At 50.3% G+C, this 25,767-nt stretch overlaps 8 protein-coding genes across 8 annotated transcripts; 4 read left to right on the top strand and 4 right to left on the bottom strand.

Moving 5' to 3' along the window:
* Nucleotides 1-795: 795 nt before the first annotated feature.
* Nucleotides 796-2,219, top strand: GT037_007831 (uncharacterized protein; the record flags this gene model as incomplete). Its single annotated transcript, XM_038932878.1, has 8 exons — nucleotides 796-943; nucleotides 999-1,024; nucleotides 1,074-1,110; nucleotides 1,164-1,234; nucleotides 1,284-1,306; nucleotides 1,358-1,517; nucleotides 1,569-1,672; nucleotides 1,718-2,219. The coding sequence occupies 8 exons, from the start codon at nucleotides 796-798 to the stop codon at nucleotides 2,217-2,219; spliced, it is 1,071 nt and encodes a 356-aa protein (XP_038784379.1).
* A 1,909-nt stretch (nucleotides 2,220-4,128) lies between these two features.
* On the bottom strand, nucleotides 4,129-6,767 carry GT037_007830 (uncharacterized protein; the record flags this gene model as incomplete). The annotated part of the gene is made up of 4 exons (XM_038932877.1): nucleotides 4,129-4,212; nucleotides 4,261-4,763; nucleotides 4,815-5,178; nucleotides 6,633-6,767. The coding sequence occupies 4 exons, from the start codon at nucleotides 6,765-6,767 to the stop codon at nucleotides 4,129-4,131; spliced, it is 1,086 nt and encodes a 361-aa protein (XP_038784378.1).
* Nucleotides 6,768-8,264: 1,497 nt separating this feature from the next.
* On the top strand, nucleotides 8,265-11,369 carry GT037_007829 (uncharacterized protein; the record flags this gene model as incomplete). The annotated part of the gene is made up of 5 exons (XM_038932876.1): nucleotides 8,265-8,999; nucleotides 9,065-9,286; nucleotides 10,218-10,376; nucleotides 10,476-10,762; nucleotides 10,823-11,369. 5 exons carry the CDS (start codon nucleotides 8,265-8,267, stop codon nucleotides 11,367-11,369), a joined length of 1,950 nt encoding a protein of 649 aa, XP_038784377.1.
* Nucleotides 11,370-11,578: 209 nt separating this feature from the next.
* GT037_007828 (uncharacterized protein) lies at nucleotides 11,579-12,523 on the bottom strand (the record flags this gene model as incomplete). The annotated part of the gene is made up of 1 exon (XM_038932875.1): nucleotides 11,579-12,523. The coding sequence occupies one exon, from the start codon at nucleotides 12,521-12,523 to the stop codon at nucleotides 11,579-11,581; it is 945 nt and encodes a 314-aa protein (XP_038784376.1).
* A 441-nt stretch (nucleotides 12,524-12,964) lies between these two features.
* On the top strand, nucleotides 12,965-13,852 carry GT037_007827 (uncharacterized protein; the record flags this gene model as incomplete). Its single annotated transcript, XM_038932874.1, has 1 exon — nucleotides 12,965-13,852. One exon carries the CDS (start codon nucleotides 12,965-12,967, stop codon nucleotides 13,850-13,852), a length of 888 nt encoding a protein of 295 aa, XP_038784375.1.
* A 186-nt stretch (nucleotides 13,853-14,038) lies between these two features.
* Nucleotides 14,039-16,023, bottom strand: GT037_007826 (purine transporter; the record flags this gene model as incomplete). The annotated part of the gene is made up of 6 exons (XM_038932873.1): nucleotides 14,039-14,178; nucleotides 14,238-14,601; nucleotides 14,652-15,112; nucleotides 15,174-15,717; nucleotides 15,790-15,879; nucleotides 15,931-16,023. 6 exons carry the CDS (start codon nucleotides 16,021-16,023, stop codon nucleotides 14,039-14,041), a joined length of 1,692 nt encoding a protein of 563 aa, XP_038784374.1.
* A 1,402-nt stretch (nucleotides 16,024-17,425) lies between these two features.
* Nucleotides 17,426-20,741, top strand: GT037_007825 (uncharacterized protein; the record flags this gene model as incomplete). Its single annotated transcript, XM_038932872.1, has 6 exons — nucleotides 17,426-17,954; nucleotides 18,077-18,595; nucleotides 18,654-19,374; nucleotides 19,875-19,933; nucleotides 19,986-20,471; nucleotides 20,536-20,741. The coding sequence occupies 6 exons, from the start codon at nucleotides 17,426-17,428 to the stop codon at nucleotides 20,739-20,741; spliced, it is 2,520 nt and encodes an 839-aa protein (XP_038784373.1).
* A 1,512-nt stretch (nucleotides 20,742-22,253) lies between these two features.
* Nucleotides 22,254-24,126, bottom strand: GT037_007824 (amino-acid permease inda1; the record flags this gene model as incomplete). Its single annotated transcript, XM_038932871.1, has 4 exons — nucleotides 22,254-22,508; nucleotides 22,565-23,685; nucleotides 23,739-23,796; nucleotides 23,851-24,126. 4 exons carry the CDS (start codon nucleotides 24,124-24,126, stop codon nucleotides 22,254-22,256), a joined length of 1,710 nt encoding a protein of 569 aa, XP_038784372.1.
* Nucleotides 24,127-25,767: the final 1,641 nt, after the last annotated feature.

Below are 25,767 nucleotides of genomic sequence, written 5' to 3'. Positions count from 1 at the left end.
TCTACGACCGTTGCGACTAATTCCATCGAATCCTTCTCGTCGACAAGAAGTAATTACGACGTCGAAAACGTCCATGGTCTGTAGATGGTCGATAAGAAAGAGACGCTTCGTCAATGTGGACACACAGCTAATGAATGGACATGAACATCTCAGAATTACTCTGCTCGCATAGCACGGCGTAACTGCCATGGACGCGGTCAATTGGTAGTTGGGGCCTGCATCTATCAACAGGGATCCTTCCAAGCTTTCCTCTATCGAGTAACATCCGATGCAACCGACTATTTCACCGCAAGGGCGGGTCGGCGGCTCTCCAGACGAACTGCAATCGTCCCATCCCGTCTTTCCAGACCCTTAAAACTAGGAGATATTTCACCGAAGGATGCCGAAAACTATTCCCGTCGCAGTTACCAATATGCCGTGATATAATAGTCTAGCTCTGACAAGAAGGTGTCTTGTATACGCCAACGCCTGAGCTGCTTTGCAACCATGTGCATTAACAGTTAGCTTGCTATAACTTCGGAGAATACTGGGAGTATTCGCACGTTTCACCTCATATGAGGTTTTGCTCTTCTCTCGACCAAGGCATGACTCCCTGACCAGTACAAGATGGGCCGGGTAAAGTCCATGCTCACCCCCACGTCTGTTTCCGACCTTGCTAGTGACCAATACGCCGGGATGCTCGGAACAATGCAAGTATTGAATTTCAAGACCTAGTAAGAGGAGCGATGTTTTTGCGATGGTGATGCGAGAATTCTACAACAACTGGAACGAAATCACCATAGAGAGGTCAGAGTGATGGGTTGGACCTACAATACTCCAGACGATGCTGCCAACGACGGACCACATATCACTGCTGTCGCAATCATCTTCACGGCCTTGTCACTTTCGATCCTGTCCCTTCGCTTTTACGTGCGTGGTTGGATGATTAAGGCAATTGGAGCTGGTACGTACCGTGATAGGGAACATGTTTTCAACAGATAAATAACGATCGCTACTAGACGACTGGATATTGATCGCGACTTGGGTCAGTAGCTACACTCTTTGCTGTAGCATCGGAACTGACAATTTAGCAGACAGCGTCCTGCGGCTTCGCGGTTGTGACTATCGTCCGTACGTTGATTGAGCGGGCTGCCGCGACACTGCGACTGACTGTGTGATATCAGAAACCAAATGGGGCCTTGGACTAAAACATCTGGACGACATGCCTATTCAAAACCTATACAACTTCGGACTCGTAAGTACCACAAGTTCAAATGGAGAAGGCTCGATCCTAACCAAACCAGATGCAGTACATGGGTGCACCATTGTGAGACGAGGCGTACGATACGGTATCGATTCATTTGGCTGACTATCAAAGCTACATAACCAGTATACTCGGCTTCAAACTAAGTCTGCTGTTGACGTATCTACGTATCATGCCGAAGGGCGTGTCGCGTAATGCTACGATCGCCGTAATAGTCGCATGCATACTCTTTCATCTTTGCTTTCTCATTGTTCAGATAAACCTCTGCCAACCAGTAAGTCCTACTACTCTCCGTGACCCATAGCCTTTTGCTGACCCGATCAAGGCCGCGAAACAATGGGACCCTTCTATCACCTGGGGTCAGTGTCTGCCAGCCGTTCCCTTCTACACTAGCATGGCATCTTTGACTATCGTATTCGACGTTATAGTGTAGGCAATTCAATCGCAACTGTCGGCAGAAACTGACTCCAATAGCATGTTCCTACCCTTTCCCGTTCTGCTCAAAAGCCACATCCAGAAGCGGAAGAAATTCGCCTTGCTTGGCCTCCTCGCTCTAGGCACCTTCATCACGATCATCCAAGTCCTGCGCATCCGAACCGTTCGAAACCTAGCCAACTATCTCGACTCAGGCAGTCTGATTATGTGGTCGACTGTAGAGAACAATCTGGGTATCATCGTCGCTTCTATCCCAACGTTAGCACCCCTGTTCAAATACTTCGTCGAGAAGACCCAAAAGAGCTCTAATGGCCACTCTGCGACGCGATCGCGGTCTATGTATGGTTTGAAGTCGAGACGAACTACGAGGCAAGGTTCCATCCCGCTAGGTAGTGGTGTTCATCAGGCAACGCACGTTTCTGGGCCTTTTGAGGGAGGGAGCGAGGAGTTTATTATGGGTGATATCGCTGCTATAACAAAGAAAACGGAAGTCACTGTTTCTTCCCGTGTTCGCGAGGAGTCGGACAGGTCGGGCAAATAATCATCTTCCCTTGCGGGCAATACATGGAAGATAACGTGGTTCAATCTCTTCTTTAGCACCATTATATAAGCAGTTTTCATCTACAATATTACGTACGTCGAGGCTGACTTTATTCCTTTTCATTCATTTTAAAATTCTCTCATTACTTCAGTATCCAGAGGAGAGAACGTTAGATCATGGACCCTATTTTGTTATCGAGCCTTCCTATAGAATGTTGTGATTCATGACACAATAACAAAAGTGCGCGCCATTTTGGACACAACCAACATCGAGTGGAAGAACAACATACCCGATCCGATGATGACAGGATAGCGCATGTACTGGTGATCCGTAAGGCAACACATACGGTCAGACGGTTAGATTCTTTGCAAGTTTGTTCGCACCTCGCTAGCCTTGTCCGGCATTGAAACGCTCATTCCTATATCTGGTGAGCGACCAAAGGATGACAGTTTTGACTTGTACGCGTGTGGTAGGCTACCTCGGGCTACCACAAGCAGCCGACAGAGGATAATCTGGACTCCCGCTTGGAGAAGGCCATAGCGCTTTGTGGAAAACCCCCCATCTTCGCACAAAACGCGTCCAACTCTGCCAGTCATTTTCCCATATCCCATCATCCATTGATGAAACATGTATCTAACATATACAGGACTTTTAAACAATAACATACACCAGCTCGAGTCGGTGGCTCTCCTCCAAATCAGGCAAGAAGAGGATCAAGGCCTTTAAAGTCGGAAGATGGTGTCCGAGTAATGAGGCGGTCGTTGTAGGCGGATAGTTGATGGATCTCTTTGTACATGTGGAAGATGAAGTTCAGAACTGATTGGTGCGGGCAGTCTTCTTCCGTAGCGCAGTAGTCAATGAGTCCGGTGACTTGGGCCATCCTAGAAACGAGATCATGGCTCGCATCTGCTAACATCCGAGACAACGGCTTGTAGTACCGAACTATTCATTCTTCAAGCTTTCATCGAACAATCTGGACTCCCAATTAGTTCTGCCTCGCACTGAAATATGTTAATTTTGTATCGATGAGGTGACAAGTGCAGGAGATGGCGGGTGGCACACACTGAACCACTACGATAAAAGAGGCGCCTTGTGGTTGGTTATAAAATAATAACTCGTGTCAGATATCATGCTTACTTGCGTCCAATGAACTGGTCAGAGCCACTCAGAGCGTGTTCAGAACTTTGCATACAGATGTAGTCTTATGTGACACTCACTTGTAGACTGCGAAAGTGAACTGATAAAGTGAGGATTTGTCAGACGCGTACCTCGTACATCCAAAGATACCTAGAACGGAGGGTTTCCAATAGAAACTCAGCGAAGCAAAAAAATTGACCTGCCATGGAAGCCACTCTGTGACTCGTCTGTAATCTGAAGAGTAGTGGTCGGCTAACGTGGAGTGGTCAGAATGTCAAGGTGTAGTGGTCGTCCACCTTCGTTCGAGACTATGATGTTGATACTCCGTCGCGAAAGAACGCACTGATGTAAAGCCTTGATAGCAGAAACAAGCTGATCGTCCCCAAGATAAAGGGAGTGCTCGAGATACAAAGTTTGGAAGAGGGACTGCTGCCCGAACGTTTGTCAAAGCGGCGCATTCGCCCTACACCCGTGCACCAATATCACAAGATTCATCTAAACGTTGAACAGCTGCCTTGCAGCGCAAGATGCTCTCAAAGTGGCCAAAGGACCAGACGGCATGAAAATCTTCCAAGGAATAAGCAAACAGTGATTGAAAACGATGTAAATACTACAGCAGATTGGGTATGTAGACGCCAGAACTTCTCCAGAAAAATGAAGCATTGGTGGCTCCTGTAAAGCAAAATCTGAAATATGCGAATGTAATCAGATGATCGTCTGAATCAGATGAAAGATGGGGATAGCAAAAGTGTTGCTATCACGAAAAGACTGGTCATGACAATGGCATGATCGGAGGCTCCGGACCTGCCGGTACTACGCCGTTACCAACAGTCACAGCTGAGTATCCTTCCTTGATCTGGTAAAGTCAGTACTGTTATGTCGTTATTTGGGGTCCTTTTCATACCAAGTCGAAATGGGTTGTGGCCCGGAAGGCGCCACCCGTTTCAGGCCCATCGCTCCAGTAAAGACGCCTCAACCAAGCATGGAGACGCGGATAGTCTAGACGTATCATCTTCTTGTTGCATTTGAAAAGAGTGTAGTATGCAACGTCAAAGCGAATGATTGTCGTGTATAGTCGAATGTCGGCCTCGGTGATGTATTGTCCAAAAAGGTAAGGGTAGTGCTTAGGCTGTGAGAGGTGGTCTTCAAGGCGATCAAGGGACTTGAAAAGCTTGTTGACATGTTCATCATAGGACGCCTGTGAGGTTGCAAAACCAACTTTATACACACCGTTGTTCACTGTGTCATGTACCCATGAAAGCAGCGAATCCATCTCCGTCAGGATGTGCGCAGGTCTGAAGCCCGCCACTCCTTTGTTGATCTCGCGACGTTCCGGGGGTAGAAGAGGATCGAAGGCATCGAACAGCATATGAATGATCTCGGCGGCTTCGTTGTTGACAGCGGTACCTGAACGCTGTCAGTCTGTAGGCCATTACGCTAACTCTCGGGTGTTTTCACCATTAAATGTATCCCAAAGCAAAGGGACCGTGATTCTGCCATTGTATTTTGGGTCCGCCCTCAGATAGATCTCTTTCAACCACTTCGCACCATACACGGGGTCTCTCTCTGGCCCGCTACGCCCAGAGAAAAACCATCCATGCGCTGCATCCCTTCCATCGACCTCTACCAGGTCTAAGACATCTCCCAGCCCCTTCAATGCGAAAACAATGGCCGCGCGGTGTGCCCAGGGACAAATGTAGTTGAGGTAGAGTACGTATCGGCCCTTTTCGGCAGGAAAGCGCGCGGATGGAATCCTATCTCGGAACTGCGAAGGCATGTGGTTCCATTGGCTGTTGACGTCAACAGGGTCGCGAGGTAATGGCTTTGCAAAAGAATGTCAGTAAGCATGCGCGGTAAAAGAGGACAGGAAGGAAAAGCCTAGTCGAACCGTTGAAACCGTCATAGCCGGTGGCTTTATAACTTGTCGCTGATGCTACGCAAACCAACTCCGAACATATCCTGTCTACAGATGGGCAGCCCATGACGTTTTCTTAAAGACCTGAGCCCTTTACCGCCGGCGTATTGTGATTACAAAACAGCAGAATGCGGACAAGGGTAACGTCTGATTAGTAGGAACTACCTACGCGTGAGCGTCAGCCTCCGCGGATTAGAAAACCCGCCAAGTAAATTGCCGAGTTGCAGTCATTGCTACTAAGAGCCATGTAGCGATAGTGTTGTAAGTGATCAATAGTTCCTGTCAAATGGCGAAATGGATTCCATTGCAGACGCGGTCGACGAGGGACGTGAAGGTGAGCTCGTGCCATGCATCCCCGCCGATCAGCCGAGGCTCGCTTAGACGAAGGTTTAGTTCCACTTCGTCGCACGGTATCCGTTCACCTTTTTCAAGCCCGATCCGTTCTGCTGCTCTAATTCGTGTCGCAAAGCACACAGCCGTATGGGGTCCTGCAATGCTTTTGTTGCCGTCCTACCATATTGACACTATTGGCGGACAAGACCGTTGGTGACGTGGCCGAAATGATTGGCGCCCTCTCCTAGTCCCAATAAATACCACAGCCCGGACGGATTAGCTGATTTGCGGTTCTGCAAGAGATGGAAACACGGCAACTCGGACGTTCAGTCATCACTATCCGATGATAATTTACTAAGAGGCTTCGAGCGTCGCATGCTTGGTACTCCGTCCGTACAACGATCGGTAATCTCACTTCCTGAAGGGCCTGACGAGCGAAGTATGCGATCTGCCATTGATGAGGTCGCTCACAAGAGGCATACCTATCTGCATGCACCAAACATATCCTCAGAAGAAATGGCCGCACTCTCGTCCGCTTGTGTCATTCTGTGCACTTGTTGGCTTTCCGGCGTCGCCTGTACTCACGTCAGAAGATGCGATTAACGAATCACCACGTAGGAGGTGGGGTACCTCGATGTGGAAGCGAGGGAGGGTATGAATGCAGTCCATCTGAGAATACTATCTATACGGCATCAGGCTGAAGGACGCGCTTATTGCTAATGGTTGCGCCCTCTATACACTTGCCAAGAGAAATACTACCAGTCATCGTGCAAGCCGAGCTTTTTTACTTGGTCTATACAACACCTGCCGGAGCTTTGGAGAGGGAGGTTTGAATATCGTTGACAACTATAGGTGAGACGCTGCAGCAAGGGCCATTAGGTCCGGATGCCGATGTCAAGCAAGAGATGCAGACGATTACGCACGATGACATTGATGCCAGATGAGACCAAAGTTCCACTCTGCTCCGTTCATGGAACTGTAAACTATCTGAGCGCATACACAATCTGCCATGTGAATGGATACATTACTTTGCATATCCCGCACTGACTCTTTTGCTTCTGGATCTCGATATCTTGGTCGCGATTCCACAAGAAATTTGAGTGTTCCAAGGCCCAATTCTGCAAACACAGGTTATGTATGCGAATTACTGATTGCATTGTCATGGCAGCAAAATTTGCTCCTTGGCGTTCACTTTCCGGGTAGGTATGAGTATACAGCGCCGATCTGATTAATCATATTTCCACGCTATGTCCTGATGTACGACGAGGGCCCGCTTTAACAAGAACACCAAATATCTTCTGGAAATGCGTTCAAGCCATCTCATTTGCTGAAGCATGCGCCCGTAAAATGGGTGGAGGCTCAAGTAGGAGTCGAATATGCTTGATTCCGTGCTTGAGGCTACCTAGGTAATGTCATCAACAGCCGAAGCTACGTTGAATGACATGACCTCAGTTCTTCGATTAATCTCCGTGATAATCGCGCGAGTACCACACCAAGTGGAAAGCATGTGATATCGATCGACTGAAAGGTCGTATACTGACTACACTGCATACAATATAGGCTGCAAACACTCGCAGGAAATACTTTGAGTTCAACAATAGCACAAACATGCACACACAGCCATTTGCTTACTCCTTGTGCGACATGAATTGTTCTCGCCGCCAGTTCAAGCCAGTTCTAGGAGTCTGTCAAGGCAATACGCTGTCTCCAGCATTGGATTAGTAAGATCAAGTCGTATTTCTGCTTCCACCAAAGCACTGAGATGGAGTAATTCCGAAGATCTCTCTGCTTCTTTTTTCGCCTACAGAAAAGTTTTTAGCAATTTGGGTGCTGCTCCCTGTATCCACGCTGTTGCAACATCTTTCAATGTTCCGCTGTGCCCTTGAGGAGCCAGTCGTCGAAAGACCGTTATAAAGCATACATTCGGATATAGCCGAAAGATGTCCGTACCAGGGGAACAACTCAAATTCTGTAGTAGAAGGATAAAACCGACCTCTAGGTTCTACTATAATCCGACCGAGAAATCAATTATGTGTTATCCACATCTGGATACTACACTACCACAATCAAGTTCAGATCTGCCTGGCGATGTGCAACGAGCACCACTGATTGGTATAATCAGCCCACGTTTTACATTCAGTACGTAACATGACGGTATAAGAGACGATGCCAGTATTATGAACAGCTCAAAGTCTTCCCAAGCGTGTAAGTATATATGCGCTGTCCATCACGAGATGCATGTGGTTTTTACTACGTCAATATTTCATGGCCAACCCGATCTGTGCCTGAACTCCGTCACAAGGAAGTACGATCGCTGTCGACCTTTTGTGGAAGTTGGTGGTTTTGACGGCTATATTGACAAACTAACGAGCTGTTTGCCGCGGCCCTACTCGAGGCCTAGTTATCTACCGAATCATCACCCGAAGCTCTTGGTCCCCACCAGCATGCATTTGACTTCCCCAGATTTTCTCCTCAACTCGTCTGTTCGTAATCCACTATTAATCTACATTGATCGTCTTGGCACTCTTATCCTTGTTCGTGTATGATGGATAGGGCAGATCGACAATGGTGCGATCGACCATATAAGACATGCACATTGAGAGAGCACTTACTAACATAAGGATCTGAATATCCACTGACCTCGGAAGCTCGCCATCGACATGCTTAATTCTGCCCTTCTATCGTTACTTGGCATCGCGCCCAGCTTTTTCGGTAACGCTCTTGCACAGACTTTTACGCCGGCACCTGGCAATTTCCCAGCCAAAGGTGATGGTGACTTCGCGGGTGGCATCTTCAGCATCTCCCTCGCTGAGCTACCTAAATATGCTGGCGCGGGTGGAACCGGACCTGAGGCTCCCAAAGGCAATGGTGCGAAGACGTCTGGCTCAGGACCCTATCCTGCACAGATGTTGACCGACTCTTCGCTACCGGGACACACAATCTTCGCGCCTAAGACTCTTCCAGCCGGAAATCTCAGTCTGCCTTTCATTGCATGGGGCAATGGAGGCTGCGGCCTCAACGCAGGTATCTACGAGCGCTTGTTAGTAGAAATTGCTAGCTACGGATACATTATCGCCGCAGACGGCACGCCCACGGGCTCTGGTTTCCAATCTGGTCAACAGTCCAAAGTACAGGACATGCGGGACTCCCTAAACTGGGCGTTTGCAGGCAAAGCGACGAAATACGGGAACGTCGATTTGACCAAAGTCACGACTGCAGGTCACAGCTGTGGGGGCCTGGAAGCCATGTCGACGGCGTACCGTGATGAGAGGGTGAAGAGAATTATGCTATTCAACATTGCGATATTCCAGGATGACAGGAGGTACCTACTCAAGGAGATCAAGGTGCCAATCATGTATCTCATTGGAGGGCCGAAGGATATGGGTTATAATACTGTGAGTCTGTCTTTCTTATGTTTTGGTCTTGATGTAGTCCAGTACTAATACTGAAAATACGATAGTCGGCTAAAGATTATGCGCTTCTGAACGCGGGGCTTCCCAAACTCAGGGCCAACCTCGATACTGGCCATGACGGGACTTTCGCCGCTACCAATGGTGGCAAACAGGGTAAAGCAGCTGTGGCATACTTGGAATGGCAGTGGAGAGGTAACGCGACTGCTCAAGCATACCTACTTGACGGCGGTCTGGAGAAGGACAACTGGATTGAGGAGCATGCCAACTGGGTATGAGATTCGTGTCGCTGTTCATGTGCACCGAGGAATCTGTGGCGATGAAGCATGATGGCTCACCGCGAACAGTTGAGAGAGAGAGAGAGAGTATGAGTGGTGCGCAGATGAAGTAGGAATGAGTTCTTTCTCCAAAATGATACCGGTGAACAATTCTGTCGTGGCGCTATCTTCGAGCTGTAGTGTGATGGCTGTGCGATAGCTATGCGATGGCTGTGGGCTGTAGAGCTGAATGAACACGAAGTCACATGGTCTAGGCAAGGCATAATCGGCAACCGACAGCCTAGCAAAGCCCAAAGGCATCCAGGTGAAATGCTGGAAACTTGGACATGAAAGCGATACAATAAGTCCGTTCGGGTGTGCTAGTGCGCGCACAATTAGGTAGGTCGGAGCCAACGTCATCGCCATCACCCAGCAACGAGCGCGCCAAAGCGTAGCCAGGAACGCCCTTCTCTAGCCTCTTTTCCGCCTAAGTTGCTCGCTACCCGTTCTCGACCCTCTATTAATAACCACCAGCGACGCTACACTCTGGTTGCCGGGTTAGGTACAAACCCTGCAGAAGCGAAGAGCGGGCTGCCTGGCGGGGACGCGACTAGGTGGTTTGCAGCTTCGGGATCCACCAAGCAGTGAGGCTGAGACTCGAAAGGTGTCTGACATAGCACTCCATCCTTCCCTCGTTGCCGTACGAGTCTACGACATTCTTTGACAGTTTCTACGTCTCCTTGCGCACACGACGCGACCACGCTTTTGATATTGTTTGTTGTTGGCGGGCATTTGCATATCGCAGAGAGCAGACTCGGAAGCACCGAAGCCACCCGTACTGACGTATTCGCAGGGCTGAGTGAGCTGTCTGTTTACGCTCACCCTTCCCGGCTTTCCGCCCCCTTCCACACATACCAGGACTTTGAGGATCTGGATACACACAAAGACGAACGATATGCGGATACCGCAGTCATATATCCAGAAGTGCAAGGTGGTGGCACATGTTTTCCAGGCCATCTTCGTCTTCATAGCAGCATGTCTGACCATCGCCGTCATGACCAAGGACGGAGATATTGGAGGGGCTACTAGGTATTTCTTTGCTATGGTTAGTGACATCCTTTCCTGTGCGCTTTGTGTGCGACGTCGTCTTGAAGACCGGTCTGTCGCGACAGCATGGAGAAGGCTGACAGAAGACTGGCTATAGTGCTTCCTATCCATACCCGCCATCATCTACCTCACAATGGTACCCATGTGGTCGCGCGCCCAACGCTTCGCCTCCGCCTACGCTTTCCTCGCTGTCGACGCTTTATACACTATCCTTTGGTTCGCGGCCTTCATTGCGGTGGCTATGTGGAATGCCCACGGTATCAAGGAGGGAGCCAAGAAGGAGAAGATTTCGGATGATGACCGGAATTGCACAACATTCCTTTATGGAGACGAGGCCAAGTGCAAAGTCAGCAAGGCTGCTGTAGGTGTAGGTGTCATGGTGTTGTAAGTACTTTTCATTTTCTACCTGTGAATCATGTCGCAACACCTACTAACCCTCCGTAGCCTCTTCTTCGCCATCACAACGGGCGTATCCGGATACTACCTCCACAAATATCTCCGTGAAGGCGTCATGCCCTACCAATCCTCCAAGGAGAACACACACTACGCTTCCGGCGACTCCGCCTACAACAATCCCAAAGACACAACCTGGTCCACCGAAATCGAAACCGCAAACGGTCGCGACTCATCTGATTCCCTTGATCGTCGCACAGATCGTGGTGGCAACCAAGAAGAAGACGAATATGCGCTGCTACACAGCACAGAAACAGATGAAGGCAGACACCCTGGCCGACCACTGAGTTGGGGTGAGGACAGGAATGGAACTTATGGCGGTGGTGGCAGAACCACTGTTCCTCCATATGCGGAATACAGGGATAGCGGCAGCATAGCTGCTGGCGTGGATGCATTAAGTCCAGGCGGTTATGAAGAGTATAGGAGAGAGGCCAGCGCTGGGCCTCTGGGTGGCATGGGTATGGAACGACAACCCAGCCACGTCAGTCACGCTGGGAGTGGGTATAGCTTTAGTGGCGGGCCGGAGCGCCTGAATTGAAGAGGCACGGCCGAGGGAGAGGCGTTGACATTGAGTCATTCTTGTTTATGAGTGCTTCTCTTGTTACAGAGTTGCTAGATCACATTGCATTGGGCTTATGGTTGGGTTTGGCGTCATGTTTGAATCTCTTGCATTCCTCGTCTTGCACTTCAGCGAACTGCTTTTACGTATGAATACTCATCTCTTCGCACCAAGACTTGTGACAGCAACTAGCGCTTCGCGAAACGTTGGACGAGTTCTAGATCGCGTTCGTGTTGCCCACCGATCGTGTAGAACCAATATGCATCTTGTTTCTTCCACCACCGGTTTGGTAGATAGGCTTCAAGCATGTAGTATTCATCCCGCTGATATGGAAACTCCAAACTCGGCGGTCCGTGTTTGGCCAAAAAAGCATCTGTCTCTTCAGCAGCCTCAGCAGCTGTCATGTCAACATGGACTCGTTTGTTCCCTCTGTTCTTTGAGTGCCGCCGTATGGCGCGAACGGTGGAATCAAGGTGCCGTTGCAGGATGACGGCGTGCCATAGCGAATTCTCGATGGATTTGCGAGCGATACGTCCGTGGCGCGCTACCAGCTCCTTGTTCCACTCTGGTGTCTGCCCACGCGGTACGATGGGCAGTGGGGTTCCAGAATCGAGATAGTCCTGCCAGTGCGCAAAGTCCAGGACTAGCCCTAGATTATTCCACGTCAGGATGCAGGTGAGACAGGTGCACAGCTGGTGTGCATCTGGCGATTGAATGTGTTGGTACGGGCGGTTATGTATGTTAAGCTGCTTCTGGCGCGCGGGGTCGACAAGGAGGGGTTGTATTGCAGGGTCGACGTCGGTGAGGAGCCTGGGCGTAGGGAGGCATTTGACGAGTATGCTGTAGCGCCGTGCGATGATGGCGTCGCCGATGATATTCGCGTTGGCTTTGACAAGGCTCTGGAAGCGGCGGTTGACTAAGCTGAAGTCGATTACGTCGCGGGGGCGGAGATATTTGAGGCTCTCGAGAATGAGCTCGGTAGGCAGCTTGGTAATGTTCACAATGGCATCGCGTTTCTGCTGTCTCGTAGCATTCTTGCGCTTCATGCGCTCCGTCTTCTTGTTTTTGAGGGTGAGGGCTGCCGTCTTGTCTTCAAGTGGCTCGTCATCGTCGCTAACAGCATATCGTGGCATAATTTCGAGATGAGACGGAAGGCATCAATCAGAGAGTGACGGCACGCATGTCCCAAGACAACCCCCGCACAGCCAATCGGGTATAAGCAAAGTCCGCTTCGTCTGCATGTAGGCTATTACGTAGCACCATGTTCGCCACAAAAGCACGCGACTCTCACTACGATTTTACCTCCAGCAACTAAGTCCACTTTGATTGGTCACATTTTGAGCACATCGGCCAAACTTCAACATGGCGTCATGCCTCATTTCTAAGCAGTGGACCATACATAAACCCCATTAATTCAATTGTTTCTACCTTTCCGTTTGTATCACAGCTGAACCATCCCTATGAGCATTGCTAGGAGACTTGCACCCTGTATCAGAACGACACCAACCCGCAACGTCCATCTAGGAAACCACGCGCGCAATCGCTTATTCCACTCTGAAACCCAATCAATCAGCATGACCACGGCAAGCTTCTCCCACATTGATACCGACTCTTATTCTGGGAAACCGTGGGCCAAGGTTGACGGACCCGGCACCAGCTTCTCGCACAAGTGGCACGAACGACCCGTCCACAACCTTCGCGGCCGCGAACATGAATTCAACACCGATAACTCAGGCTTCGCAGTATATCAGTACCCCGCAAAGGAAAAGCTATTCACCGAGGATGCGGCAGTACGAGAGGGCTATTACGCTGAAGTCGAAGCTTTACTGCGTGACAAGCTTCCTGGCGTGAAGAAAGTCGTCATCTTTGACCACACAATACGAAGACGAGACAAGAACTCTCCTCGACAGCCTGTCCAACAAGTCCATGTAGATCAGACGGAAGCTGCAGCAGAAGCACGTGTTCGTCGTCATCTCTCTCCAGAAGAAGCCGAGCGATTAATCAAGGGCCGCTGGCAACTGATCAACGTATGGAGACCTATCGAGAACCCCGCTTCAGACCATCCTCTCGCAGTAATTGACTGGAGAACAACATCATCATCCGACTTTGTTGCTACAAACCTTCTTTACCCTAAGCGCGCTGACTCCATGGACGTCGACGACCGGGGTAAAGAGGTTCTTCCAGATCCCAACAACTACACGTCCACCGACGGCTATGAGGTCAAGGGTGAGACCATGTCTGTGGCACCTAACGACAACCACAAGTTCTATTATCAAAAGGACATGACACCCGAGGAAGTTTTGTTGCTCAAGTGTTACGATAGCTTTGGAGAAGGTATGGCCTTGGGGAAGAAGGGCGTGGCTGTAAGAACACCGCACACTGCTTTTGCGGATCCCAACACGCCCGCGGATGCTCCAGGGCGGCAGAGTATAGAAGTTAGATGCTTGGTGTTCTATGAGTAGATGTAATGGCTTGGAAATGAATATGATGGCTTCCATCATTACTTGATAATATATATCAATGACTCCATCTAGATGGTCTGGTGAGGCTGTGAATCGACAGCCACAACCCAAATTAAGCGTTGGTATCATAAGATCAAAAACAGGAAAGGGACAGTCTATCAAGTGGATAGCAATGACTACACATATCTAAGCCTTAGTGTGGGCTTCGATGCGTGCTTCTGTAGATTCCAGCTCAAACGAGTCGGTATCCTGAGGCCTCCAAAACTTTTTATCGCCCTTCATTGCACGGATGAACCAAGGTTGGGCGCGTGGCGAGTCTGAACGGACTAGAGTAAACCCTCGTTAGCATCATATGCGGAAGACAGCGGCATGTGGATAGACTTACAGCTCCAGTACTCCTTGTTGTCGTAGTCTGGCGGAAGCAGGCGTCCCCCTGAGATGGCACCGAGAGCCCACGTGAAGGTGTTTATGATGGCGAAGCACATAATTCCAGCGATAAGTCCATATGCGATCGAGTATGAAAAGGGCATGAACATCAGCGTGACGAAGGCTGGGATGGAATCACCAGGATAATTCCAGTTGATGGCTAGAACACCACGCATCATCATGCATCCGACTAGGATGAGGGCTCCTCCTGTCGCCCAGGGTGGAATGGAAGCGAAAATGGGTGCGAAGAAGAGCGAGATGAAGAAGCAGATACCGGTGGTGATCGCGGTCAGACCTGTGCGACCGCCTTCTTGGATACCAGCCTGTAAAAGTTAGTATGGTGGCACAGAACATGTCAAGATACAGCACTTACACCAGACTCAACGAAAGCGGTAACAGGCGATGATCCAAACAGGGAGCCGATGGAGATGGCGATAGCATCAGCCGAGTAAGCAATTGTACTCCTAGGGAAGTCACCCGTGTCAGGGTCGACAACGCCTGAGAAACGAGCCATGGAGTACAACGTGCCGGTGGCATCCAGAATATCAACGTAAAGCATGGTGAAGACAGCCAGAGCGAATTGCCCGCCCACGTTAGACAGATCCCAGTCTTGTGCCAATAGCGTATGCTTGATCGGGTGGAAAGCGACAACGTTCTTGAAGAACTCGAAGCGGCTGTCGCCAACTGCCGTGCGCGGGAAGTAGGTGATTGAAGTATCCCGGGGCCAACAAAAGATGGATACTAGCGCAATACCAAAGATCATTGAGCCACGAATCTTATAAGTCATGAGCAGAGCTGTAAAGACACCGCCCACAAGAAAGCCGAGCCACATGGCTGAATTTGGGTGTACGAAGTTAGTATGTGCCTCACGTGTAGTTCGTACAGGAGCACTTACTTGGGTTGGTTGCTTTATGCGAGAGACAGGAGCCAGTATCCGGGTCGAGGTACTCAGGAGAGCAACCTCCAAGATCAAGGGGTGTTGCCTTGGCTCCCGTAATAGCACCAATACCAGCCGAGTATGAGAGTCCGATCAGAGTGAGGAAGAGGCCAATACCCGCACCACACGCGACTTTGATACTGGCGGGAATGATTCGAGCCAGCCATTGACGGATGCCAGCGAGGGAGAGAGCGACGAAGATGAAGCCTTCAACGAACACAGCAGTCATTGCAACGCGGTAGTCGATTGGACCGGTGCCGTGGAACCCTACAATCTGATACGCCAGGTACGCATTCAGGCCCATGGCTGGTGCGAGTGCGACAGGGAGGTTCGCAAGAACGCCCATAAGGAACGAGCCGAGCGCCGCAATCGCGGCAGTAGCAGTCACGAAATCACGGTTGATCTCGAGTAGACAGAGAGAGTAGGCTTCGTCGTTGAGACATGTTGGGTCGACAGGGTCATTGCAAACACATGTAGCACCAGAGTCTGTGAGGACGGAGGCCTGGAAGCGGTAGTATCGTTAGTACGGCTGTACCATATACTTATAATTTGACATGTAACTGGGTTTACTCACGTTGACAGCAATGATATATGCCATAGTGAAGAAGGTTGTCAGGCCAGCGCGTAGCTCAGTGGTGAACCTCGCATTTTTGATCTCGTTGGGCTTCGATAGTCAGTGTTATGTCTTGCATTCAAAGTCTTAGGGACGACGTACATGTCCTGACCCGTCAAGATGGAAGTACCTGCCCACAAAGGAAGCAGAGACGACATCGTTGAGAGCAGCCTTGTTCCTTTCAATGAAGCCCATGATGTTTCCAGAAACCAAAAGCGAAAAAACTGAGATGGTATAGCAACACTGAACCACTAATCCACAGGTAACAACGGAGATGGATCTCCAGATATATTTGCCATGCCCAAGCAACAATATACGGAGGCTACACTTAGTGCAGGGGGGTGGAGCATAGCAGGTGTGCTCGCGTCATGCAGGTGCCCGTAACGATCCCGTATGGAGTTCGTGGTAAGCCACATAAGGCATCCTCCGCGATCGGAGATGGAGACAGATTGAGCGGATGTGGGAGACACTATGCGCGGAAAAGTCTGCCGTTCCGTTAAGGCAAGTCGAACGGCTAGGTGTAGCTGTTTCAACCTGTCGTCCTTCGGTGGGATATGACCGCGTATGCGCCAATTGAGAACCGTCCGTCTTGGACATTTCACCAGCACTAACACGGTTGTCGGATTCGGGATGTGGGCTGCATCGAATGATCCACTACCAATAGCTAAGTAACTTTTACCAAGCCACGAAGCGAAGGCGAGTCACGCAATCCTTAGTATGGTGAAAACGTGCCGTGCCGTATGGTCTATCTGCTTTGGACCAGCCTCGACTCTTCAACTACCCAGCGAGAATAATATCATGGCTGCTGGAATTCGACGTGTGTCGGCTTCCTTCGCGAAAGAGTCTAGTCGTTACGAAACCCAGGTCTGTATTTTCCGGGGTCCAGGGTCGATGATGCATCGGTGAAGGCTACAACAGGAGCCAGGTACGAAAGGTACCTGATTGTCGGGTCTTCCAAGAAGTTCTAACGAGTCGCATAATGTCCCAACGATGGCTTGGAGCCGCGATCTCTGTTCGCGCCAATGGCTGATTTGCCGCTCTCCGGGACTTTCATGAAGGGGGAAGGTAAGCGGTTGTCTAGCAGGCGCTAAAAGTGGCTGGTGGCGCACATGTGATTAACTGGCCTTCGTGGGTCGTGCGTATCGTGTTGCAGGTTATCGGTAGTGACATTTCTGCGTGATGGCGTTGCAGAGATGTGCAGAATGCGCGGAGCTCTCGGTGTTGTTTTCTTCTGGTGCCCCTCTGGTTCGTTGTTTGCTTTCCGAGTGAGTGGGTTTGGAAGGTCACTTTCGTCGATCATCATCTGCGCTGTTATCGATGGGGACATTCCGCTTAACTCGGCGCTATGTCGGCTGGAACCGGGCGTCCCTGGTCTGTCAGGCGTCCAACCACAGTTGACTTACGGTACCCAACACTGAGCTACTATAATCCGACTAGACACACTAGCCGGCCCAGTTGGCGAGATTGAGAGTCGTTCCCGTGTGCGTGCTGGCCTAAAGTGTGGTACGTGTTGCAACATGGCGGGAAAGATGAGGTATTATCGAGCGAAGATCCCCCCGCCTGAAGGCAACATTAGTTCTGTATTGAAGTCGTCGACATGTTTCCAACCTTTGATGTCCCTCCTCAACACGCGGAGACAGTAGGCGCCCGCAAGGCAAGAAAGGCTAGGGAAGATGACACTTCCAGAAGGTCGTTCTCCGCAACTTCGCAATCTTCAGGGAGCACGCACAGCAGCAAACGTCAAGATGCCCCAAGTCTATCAGACTCAAGATCTGGAGGGAAGACTGGCTTTGGCGGATGGTTTAGCAAGAGCAGTAAGAAGGACATCCAGGAGATCGCGCCACTGTCAACACACAAGGAGATGCAGCGTCAAAAGGAGCCAGCACTTGAGCCAGAGTTAGAACTAGAACTCGATCAAGGACCAGCACCACCGACAGCTCCCTTGGAGACACAGCAGCAAGCACCCGGACGACCACCGTCACAACGTTCTGAGCAGACGTCTCGAACTCTCCGTCCACACCATTTTCTGCCACCGCTGCCAACTCCTCCCCCTTCTATTGGGCTTCCACCAACACCCGTCTCCATGAATGTGTCTTCAGGAATGCTAAGCCCTATTAGTATATCAGGTACGTATAATATCCAAATCTACAGACGGCACGGTTAGAGTAGTCGTCGAAGCTCTGAATAGCTCAGTTGAGCACGGAGCGAGAATGATATTGCACAGGTAGCATGCTTACATGTGGTATAGACAGGAAGTCACAGTACTCTACGATTTCCCGTGCCTCGTCCAACCAATCCAGCGTTACTCATTCCAATAACAGTGTCTTCTCCGGTACTTCAGGTTACGAGACTACCCTCTCAGAAGATGCTTACGATGAGCCGCGCTCTGCCAGGGCTCCGTCCCAATCTCAACCGGTGTCACACACCCCATATTTTGAACCGGTCGAGCGCGGTTCGCGGACCGGCAGCAGACAGAGTAACGAACGTGATCAAAGCGTCAAGGTCTCTCAAACGCCCTTTACCCGTGCGTTAGCCAAGATGGAGAGTGCTGGTACTCGCATCATGTCTGCACGCTTGAGTGAGGAATGGGATGGTTTGGACGACGACGAAAGTTACCAAGAGATCATGTTCGAGAAGCGGTTGTGGGCACTGACCGCCTATCAACGCCTAACACAGAATAAACCTCTACAGTCACCCGCTCATGAATTACTCAGCAATAGTCGGCCAGCAGATCAGAGGAGAGTTCTTCAAATACATGGGTCCTTAGGTTCGTTCAAGTTCATGCTCCAACTGATCTGAGAAGGCTCTAGTGCTAACTATTGCAGCGGACGGATGGATGCTCGCAAACCGGTACCCTTCGGTAACAGTATATACACTATCCTCCACGAAAAGCCACCCCGCTACGACGTATCCTGCTCCTTTAAACCACCATTCATTATATACCCCTTCCCTTGCGTCTTCAGCGCCCTTCCCTGATAACTATTTCGATGCCGTTATCTCGCGCACAGCCGCGACCGTTCTTCGAAACGATGATTGGGCGCGATCATTCTTTGACTGTATGCGTGTGCTCAAGCCAGGAGGACAACTTGAGATGCTTTCAGTAGATGCGCACATGAGCTGCGAGGGACCCAAGCTATCTTCATGGGTTGACGAACATATATCTTGCAAATTAGAGGCTCATGGTGTGAGCAAGGAAGCGTCGGACACCGTTCTCGACACGATGGAGATAGTGGGGCTCGAGAACATTCGTCGCGCTCGTATCGCATTGCCTGCACATCCGCCCAAAGCAGTGGCAAAGGTAGCACCATCCGCATCACATACCTTTGGTGCTACGATACCACCCTCTTCGCCACAGGACACCTTAGACGCTACCAAGATGATGGCTTTTCTCGGCCGCCACTTCTATCAAGATCTCTACAGCAGGTTCATGAACATGGATCAGGGCGAAGAGTGGTTCTGGTCACACAAGGATCTTCGGGATGAGATCGATCGATACAAGACAAAGATCGTACTTACCATTTCTATTGCGCAAAAGCCTGACGGCATGTGTAACGGGCAAAGTTATTTGGAAGATTAGACAATTCACTAAAGCATAGCGACGTCATGTTGCATCAAACACATTACCCTCTTTTGATATGGTCATTGACATTACTCGGGATGGCAGTCACTAAAGCTGAGAGTGTTGTGAGAGTCAAGCCATTACACAGCGACATTGTCTGTCGTGGATCTTCACTCACACCGTTTCAAAGCTCTGATCTACCAATGACTATCAAGCAGATTTGATGGATACCAGTTGACGAACAGCGCAGAATAAGCTAGCTAGCATCAGAACATCTCTGCTTACACTTGCTGTGGTTCTTGTTCCTCCCTTCCTTCCTACGGTTTCGCTTGCAGGACCCACTTTTGCCAGAGCGCAAACACCTTCACCTCTACACCTTTTATGATCCTTCCTCTTCCAGGTCGCACCAGCGACGATCTTCAAGCCAAGTTGACCTACCAGCGGTTTTACTCGTTATACGAGTCTCAACGGTCACAAATACCATTAGATATCCTACAATGACTGCTTCCCAAATCAGTCACGGCCAGATCGGCAAGATCATAGAGGGTACGTGTAATAACTCAAGCTCGCAGGTGATATAGAAACTGACATTTTGTAGATATGGAAGAACTCCTACCTTCCGTATCCATCGATAGGGCAGATTATCGAGCCTGTCGCACAACCTATGGCTGTCTGTCCAGCACCTACAAGCGTTCCAATGACTCTGACACTCCAGAAAAGGAATACAAGGAGTTACAAGCGCTTGAAAAGACTCTGCGTCACCGTCTCTCCAGTCTCGATGCTGACAGAGGTCTTCCGCGCAAATTCAAGGGTCCACTCGACGATCTCAAATCAGGTGTCGACGGTGCACTCGAGCGCGGCGTATCCACCGACTTTCTGATTCAAGGTCTGAAAGACGCGTTGGAAGATAAGCCAGGCGCTACACCTGCCCCGAAGCCCGTGCCCCCGAAGATGGTATCAGAGAAGCGGTTCAAAACAGTGTTGGACGAACTTCGCAACGAGAAAGAGAAGAACCGGAAGCTCAATGAAGAAAACAATCGCATGGCTTTAGAACTCAAACGGTACCAGATGCGCGAGAGGTCGGGTGAGCCGCCCCTGAAAAAACGATGCATCGGTTAGATTACTGACGAATCAGCCCAAACTGGTAGACGATCTGGCGCAGGCTACTATTAAGACTACAAAGATACCGACTGTTCTACCTATTTTGACGTCAACCGCATCGTTCACGCCATCTGTTCTGCCGTCCATCAGAAGCGAACCCGGGTCGAAAGAGGTTATCAACCAGAAGACAAAGAACAGGGAAGGAAGTCGATTTTTGGATCCCAAAGGTACTGATCCTTTTATCGCCGGATGAAAGAAGACTAACATTAATCAGGAGTGTCGTAACACCAAGTAGAATGCGGATGGAAAGACTTTAAATCCGAACCCTAACAGTGCGTCAGGCAGAGAATGCACTCTGGAAGCACGCAGACTATGATGGATATTTTGTGCGCGGTCAAGCATTCTAGCACAGCCTTTGTGACTGTCTCACATTATTTGGGTAGTAACGACTTAAATCTTGATTTAATCCAATGAATGTCACCATATAACGTACTTTGCTAAGAGAGATTGTGAGCTTCATTGAACCGATCACCATATTTACATCGTGCTGAATGACTCTCAATGTGTCTTCGAAAAACCGCAACATCACCAGCAACTTTTTGCAATTAACCTATGACATACGAATTTTGCGAAGAATCTCACCCAGGTAGCGTCGGTTTTGCTTCCCACTTAACGCATCGCGCCCTATGCGATTCTCAATGGGAAGTCAGGCGAGTTCGTATCTTTCCTGGGGTCCCTACGAAGTTCAAGCGCAACGCACCCGAATGATATGCGTCCATTTCACAAACTGCACTTCCGGGCAGTCGCATGGCTCACAGGGCTGAGCAGCATGGATCGCAACACGCCCTAATTGAGCTAGATTCGAGCCTGGAACCAGAAATTAGAACGTACACGGGACCAGCAGGACCTTTCACTCCACGCGTCAAGTCTAAGCCTGCTTTGAGCAAAGAGCAACAACAGGTCGTCAATCTTGTCGTAGCTGGCCACAATGTTTTCTACACGGGATCTATGTGCTCCGGGAAGTTACCCATTCTGCGGACTTTTGTCAGAAAGCTGCGAAAAGACAACAAAAGAGAGTGTTGTTTGGCCGCCAATGAACCTCGATGATTTGGACTGCAATGAGATCATGTTCTGCTATGGTACAAGTTTCCATGTCTTCGTGCACGTGGTTGACACCTCGCCATATCTTATGCTGGCTAGATAGTGCCCGACGTAAAGGAGAACCTAGACACACTAAGAGAGGATGCTTATGCGAAACAAATTTGGAATCGGGTGGATAATATGGATATCTTCATGGAAGAATTAGCATATACGGAAACATTTCCTTTGCTCGGTTGAATAGAGTGAAGGAAGAGGCAAGGAAGTCAGAAGTTAAGATGTGTTCTAGAGCTCGCTTAAGCATGTGCTTACTGCAATGACTCGGGAGAAATCTGGGATGTCGTGTTTGAGTCCGTACTTCGATAGTAGAGAGAATTTTTTCTTTTTTTCTTATGGACCCCGTGGTTGATTAATTCAGGCATAGTAAGAAACTGGACTGCCATATAGAAAACGCATCAGTCAAAATGATACGAAGGTCACATAATCACCAAAGATAAAGGCACAAGAGAAGTATTGAAGGAAAGGGTATATAAACATTTAAGATCACCTTTCTAGAAGGCGAACATTACGTATCAATCTACGATGAACAACATCATTAATTGATGACCAACTCAAAAACATTTGGCAATGGCAACAAACCACGTACTAAACATGTGCGAAGACATGCTTAGAAAATGCGGTTGAAGAAACGCTTCCACGCAGGCCAGGTGGCGATCTCGGCGCGCTCCCTGTTAATGAGGTCCCAGTCGAGTTCACGACGGCCAGTGTCTACGTCCATCTGAGCGGTGCGGAGCCATCCCTCACGCTTCCAGAAGTATCCAGCAATCCAGAAAGCAGCAACGACGAAGATAGCGAGGTAAGCCGAGAAAAAGTCGGTGGCGGTACCAAGCCTCTTGCCAATGGGCGATACGGCAGTGTAGAACTAATTCCATTGTTAGCATAATTATTTACATGAACGTTCGAGGGAAAGAATCTTACTTGAGCAATGAGGACAATAATAATAATGCCAATGCCAATCCAGGAGCCAACAACACCACCAGCAGCCTTGAACGGGATCTCATCCAAAGTATGTCCATGGTAAGCCCAGGCCTTGCGGAAGCGGATATGGGAGAGGCAGATAGAGCCCCAAGTGAAAAGGGCAGCAAGACCGGACAGAGCAACGAACCAGTTGAAGACAGTCTCACCAGTAGCGGCCAAGTTCATGTAGGCAAGAGGACCCCACATGAGAATAAAAGCAACAGAGTACAGTGGGCGTCCGGCACGGTCGATGTAGGTGAAGCACTTGGGAGCGTAACCCTGGTTGGCGAGGGCAGTGAGGGTTCGAGAACCACCGTATACACCAGAGACACCGATGGAGATGACGGAGATGAGAATGACAACGTTCATGAAACTGTCAAATCCAACCAATCCAGCGTTCTTGCCAGCAATGACGAAGGGGGAGGTGTTGGCATCGGAAGAGGAGCCCATCAGACGCTGGTCGTCGGAGGGAACAAGAAGTCCGACAAAAGTGAGACCGAGGATGTAGAACAAGGTGATTCGCCAAAAGACCTGACGAATAGCACCAGGAAGTGACTTCAGGGGGTTCTTGGTCTCAGCGGCAGCGAGACCAACAAGTTCGGTACCCGAGAAGGAGAAAGCGGCGGTGACGAATACAGTGCAGAAACCCTTGAAGCCGTTGTTGAAAGCACCCGGGTCGTACCAGGTACGAGCTCCCCAGTACTCAGAATACATGCCGTTGCTGGGACCTCCTCCGAGGACCAAGACCAAGGCAATGATCATGAAGACAATGGTGGCACCCAGCTTGATACAAGATGACCAGAACTCTTCTTCGGCATATCCCAGGGTACCCCAGATGTTGATTATAACAATGAAGACCCAGAATATTGTAATGAAGACTGCGACGTTTACTCCTTGAGCGCCTTCCCAATAATGGATTGTTAGACCGGCGACGAGAAGCTCAAGAGGTAAGACAATAGCCCATTGGAAGACGTAGTTCCAGCCCATGGCGAAACCCCAGGAAGGATCAATGAAGCGAGTGGAGTAGGTATAGAAACCACCGGAGACGGGGTACATAACGGCGAGTTCACCAAGAGCGTAGACTATGGAGAGTCAGTTCTGTTCAAGTATGCAGAAGCGTGAAGCGTTTACTTACCGACGTTGAAGATCATGACACCCATGATTGAGAAATCAATTAGAACTGAGGCAGGACCCTGTAGAAGTTGTGAGTTCATGTTCAAAAAATTATGGAGACATGTACAACTTACACCTCTGGACAGAGCACCACCGGAGCCAACGAAGAAACCAGCACCGATAGAACCACCGATGGCGATCATGTGTAGATGGCGCGTCTTCATGGACTTGTCGAGCTCGATCAAACCGCCCTCATGGGGACGACGCTGGAAGGACTTCATGTTCAGACCGTTGCGGGTCATGAAGTCCTCACCGTCACGCCAATCAGCAACATCTTCGCTCTGACTCTCAATGGTCGGGTGAGGGACGCTGGTCTTCTCATCAGGCGGGAGAGCCTTCTCGTGGTCCATGATGGGCGGTTGGACAGGTCAATGCTGGGGATGGGAAAGACTGGTAAACACGAGAGACACCCTGGGAGCGGCTGCTCTTATGAAGATATGGATCAGCGGGAGGGGGAGGCAATTGACATTTATCCAGTCCAGGTTGGAGATGGTCCTCACGGAACAGGCGACAGGGACCCTCGTCGATTGATGCACAAGGCGCACGAGCCGGGAGCTTGGCACTGCTCTTGGCACCCCTCCATTACAGTGAAGGGCCAGGCGGACGACTGATAGGCTGGCGTGGTGTTTGGTTGGCTGGTTGCACACGACCAGGACAAGCGTTGGCCGTAAGCGGATAGTGCTAACAGGGACGGTGAATTGGCGCCCCGCGGTGGGTCTTGGGATTAGCTTGGGACCTCCCCGCTACAGCAAATCGGCCGGTGGCGTATAGGGCTTGGCGCGAGCTTCGAGGGGGCCCTTGGTGTCGTTTGGTCAGACCGGGTCGCTGGGCGGAGATTGGGCCCAAAGAGGACTGATAACGAGTGTGCGAGTGAAGGCGAGGTACGAGTTTAGCAACGTTCTAGCACACTTTCTAGAACGCTGATTGCAGCGCTGGGCTCCCTTGGCGACCGCGGTTTTCTTCGGATCGAACGCCGCTTTCCTTGCCAGCTGCCTCTATTGGCGAATCGAGGTTGGTGAAGCGCGACCGTCTTATCTGCAGTCGGATGGCCGCGCTTACTTGGTGCAGTCTGGAGAAGCCCCTCACGTGCCCCACGTCCATGTGTACCTGCCTTTCCGGGCCTAGCCCCTCCGCTTCCGTCATCTCCGCTTCGGCTAGCCCGCGACGCGATGCCTCTCCAACAATACTGTTTGTCAACCACTCCATCGGTGGCGCTGCCGTCCTGCCATCGCGAATACCGCGAATAGGCATGGCCAAGCGCTCGTGATTGCGGCGTGTGCTGTGTCATGGGGCGTAATGAGTACGGCAGCATTGCGTTACATTGCCCATCTAAGTGCGCATCCTAGCACGACAATCCCTTGTTCGTTTCAGTTGCCTCGATGATTAGGCCCTTTTGCGCTCCACCAGACCCCTTCGAGAACAACGTTATCAACGCGTGGGGGACGAGCCTGCTGAATCCTTTGCTTAAGAGGTGCGACGTCGCGCTTGTTTGACACTTGGTTGCGAACGTACCATCCAACGGCAACGGCTCCCAGATCCACCGTGCTGATGCCCGAGAAAAACCACAATTTTTGCCCCAGGAATCGCAGCCAATCACGAGCCCCTCGCTCGCTTGCTTCCCCAATGGCCTTAGCTCATGTCTTGCCAATTTTGCTTGGAATTTCTTGAATGTCTTGGAACGTCCCATATCGGACCAGTCGACAGGTCTGTCACAACACCATGATCCGTCAGCCTGGCGAGTGTATACAGGCCCGCAGGACGAAGGGTCCATCAGAATCCTTTATCTCAATATTGTCAAATTCGAATTGCCAACGCTCGCTTGTCTGCTATTAGCGCTGCTCCACTGATAAACATCTGTCTGAGCGTCGTATGTTGGGGTGCTTCGATCCGCGTCTGGGACCCCCCTAGGATCCACCGGCATCCACTTGGACCTGGATTCCAGATAACCTCGTTCCTAACCACGGCCACGGAGAGTGACGTTCCTCCCCTGG

Source organism: Alternaria burnsii, assembly GCF_013036055.1.
Source record: "Alternaria burnsii strain CBS107.38 chromosome Unknown 693, whole genome shotgun sequence".
Taxonomy (NCBI): Eukaryota; Fungi; Ascomycota; class Dothideomycetes; order Pleosporales; family Pleosporaceae; genus Alternaria; species Alternaria burnsii.
The sequence above is the reverse complement of the archived record's forward strand: the minus strand, read 5'-3'. Positions and strand labels throughout refer to the sequence as shown.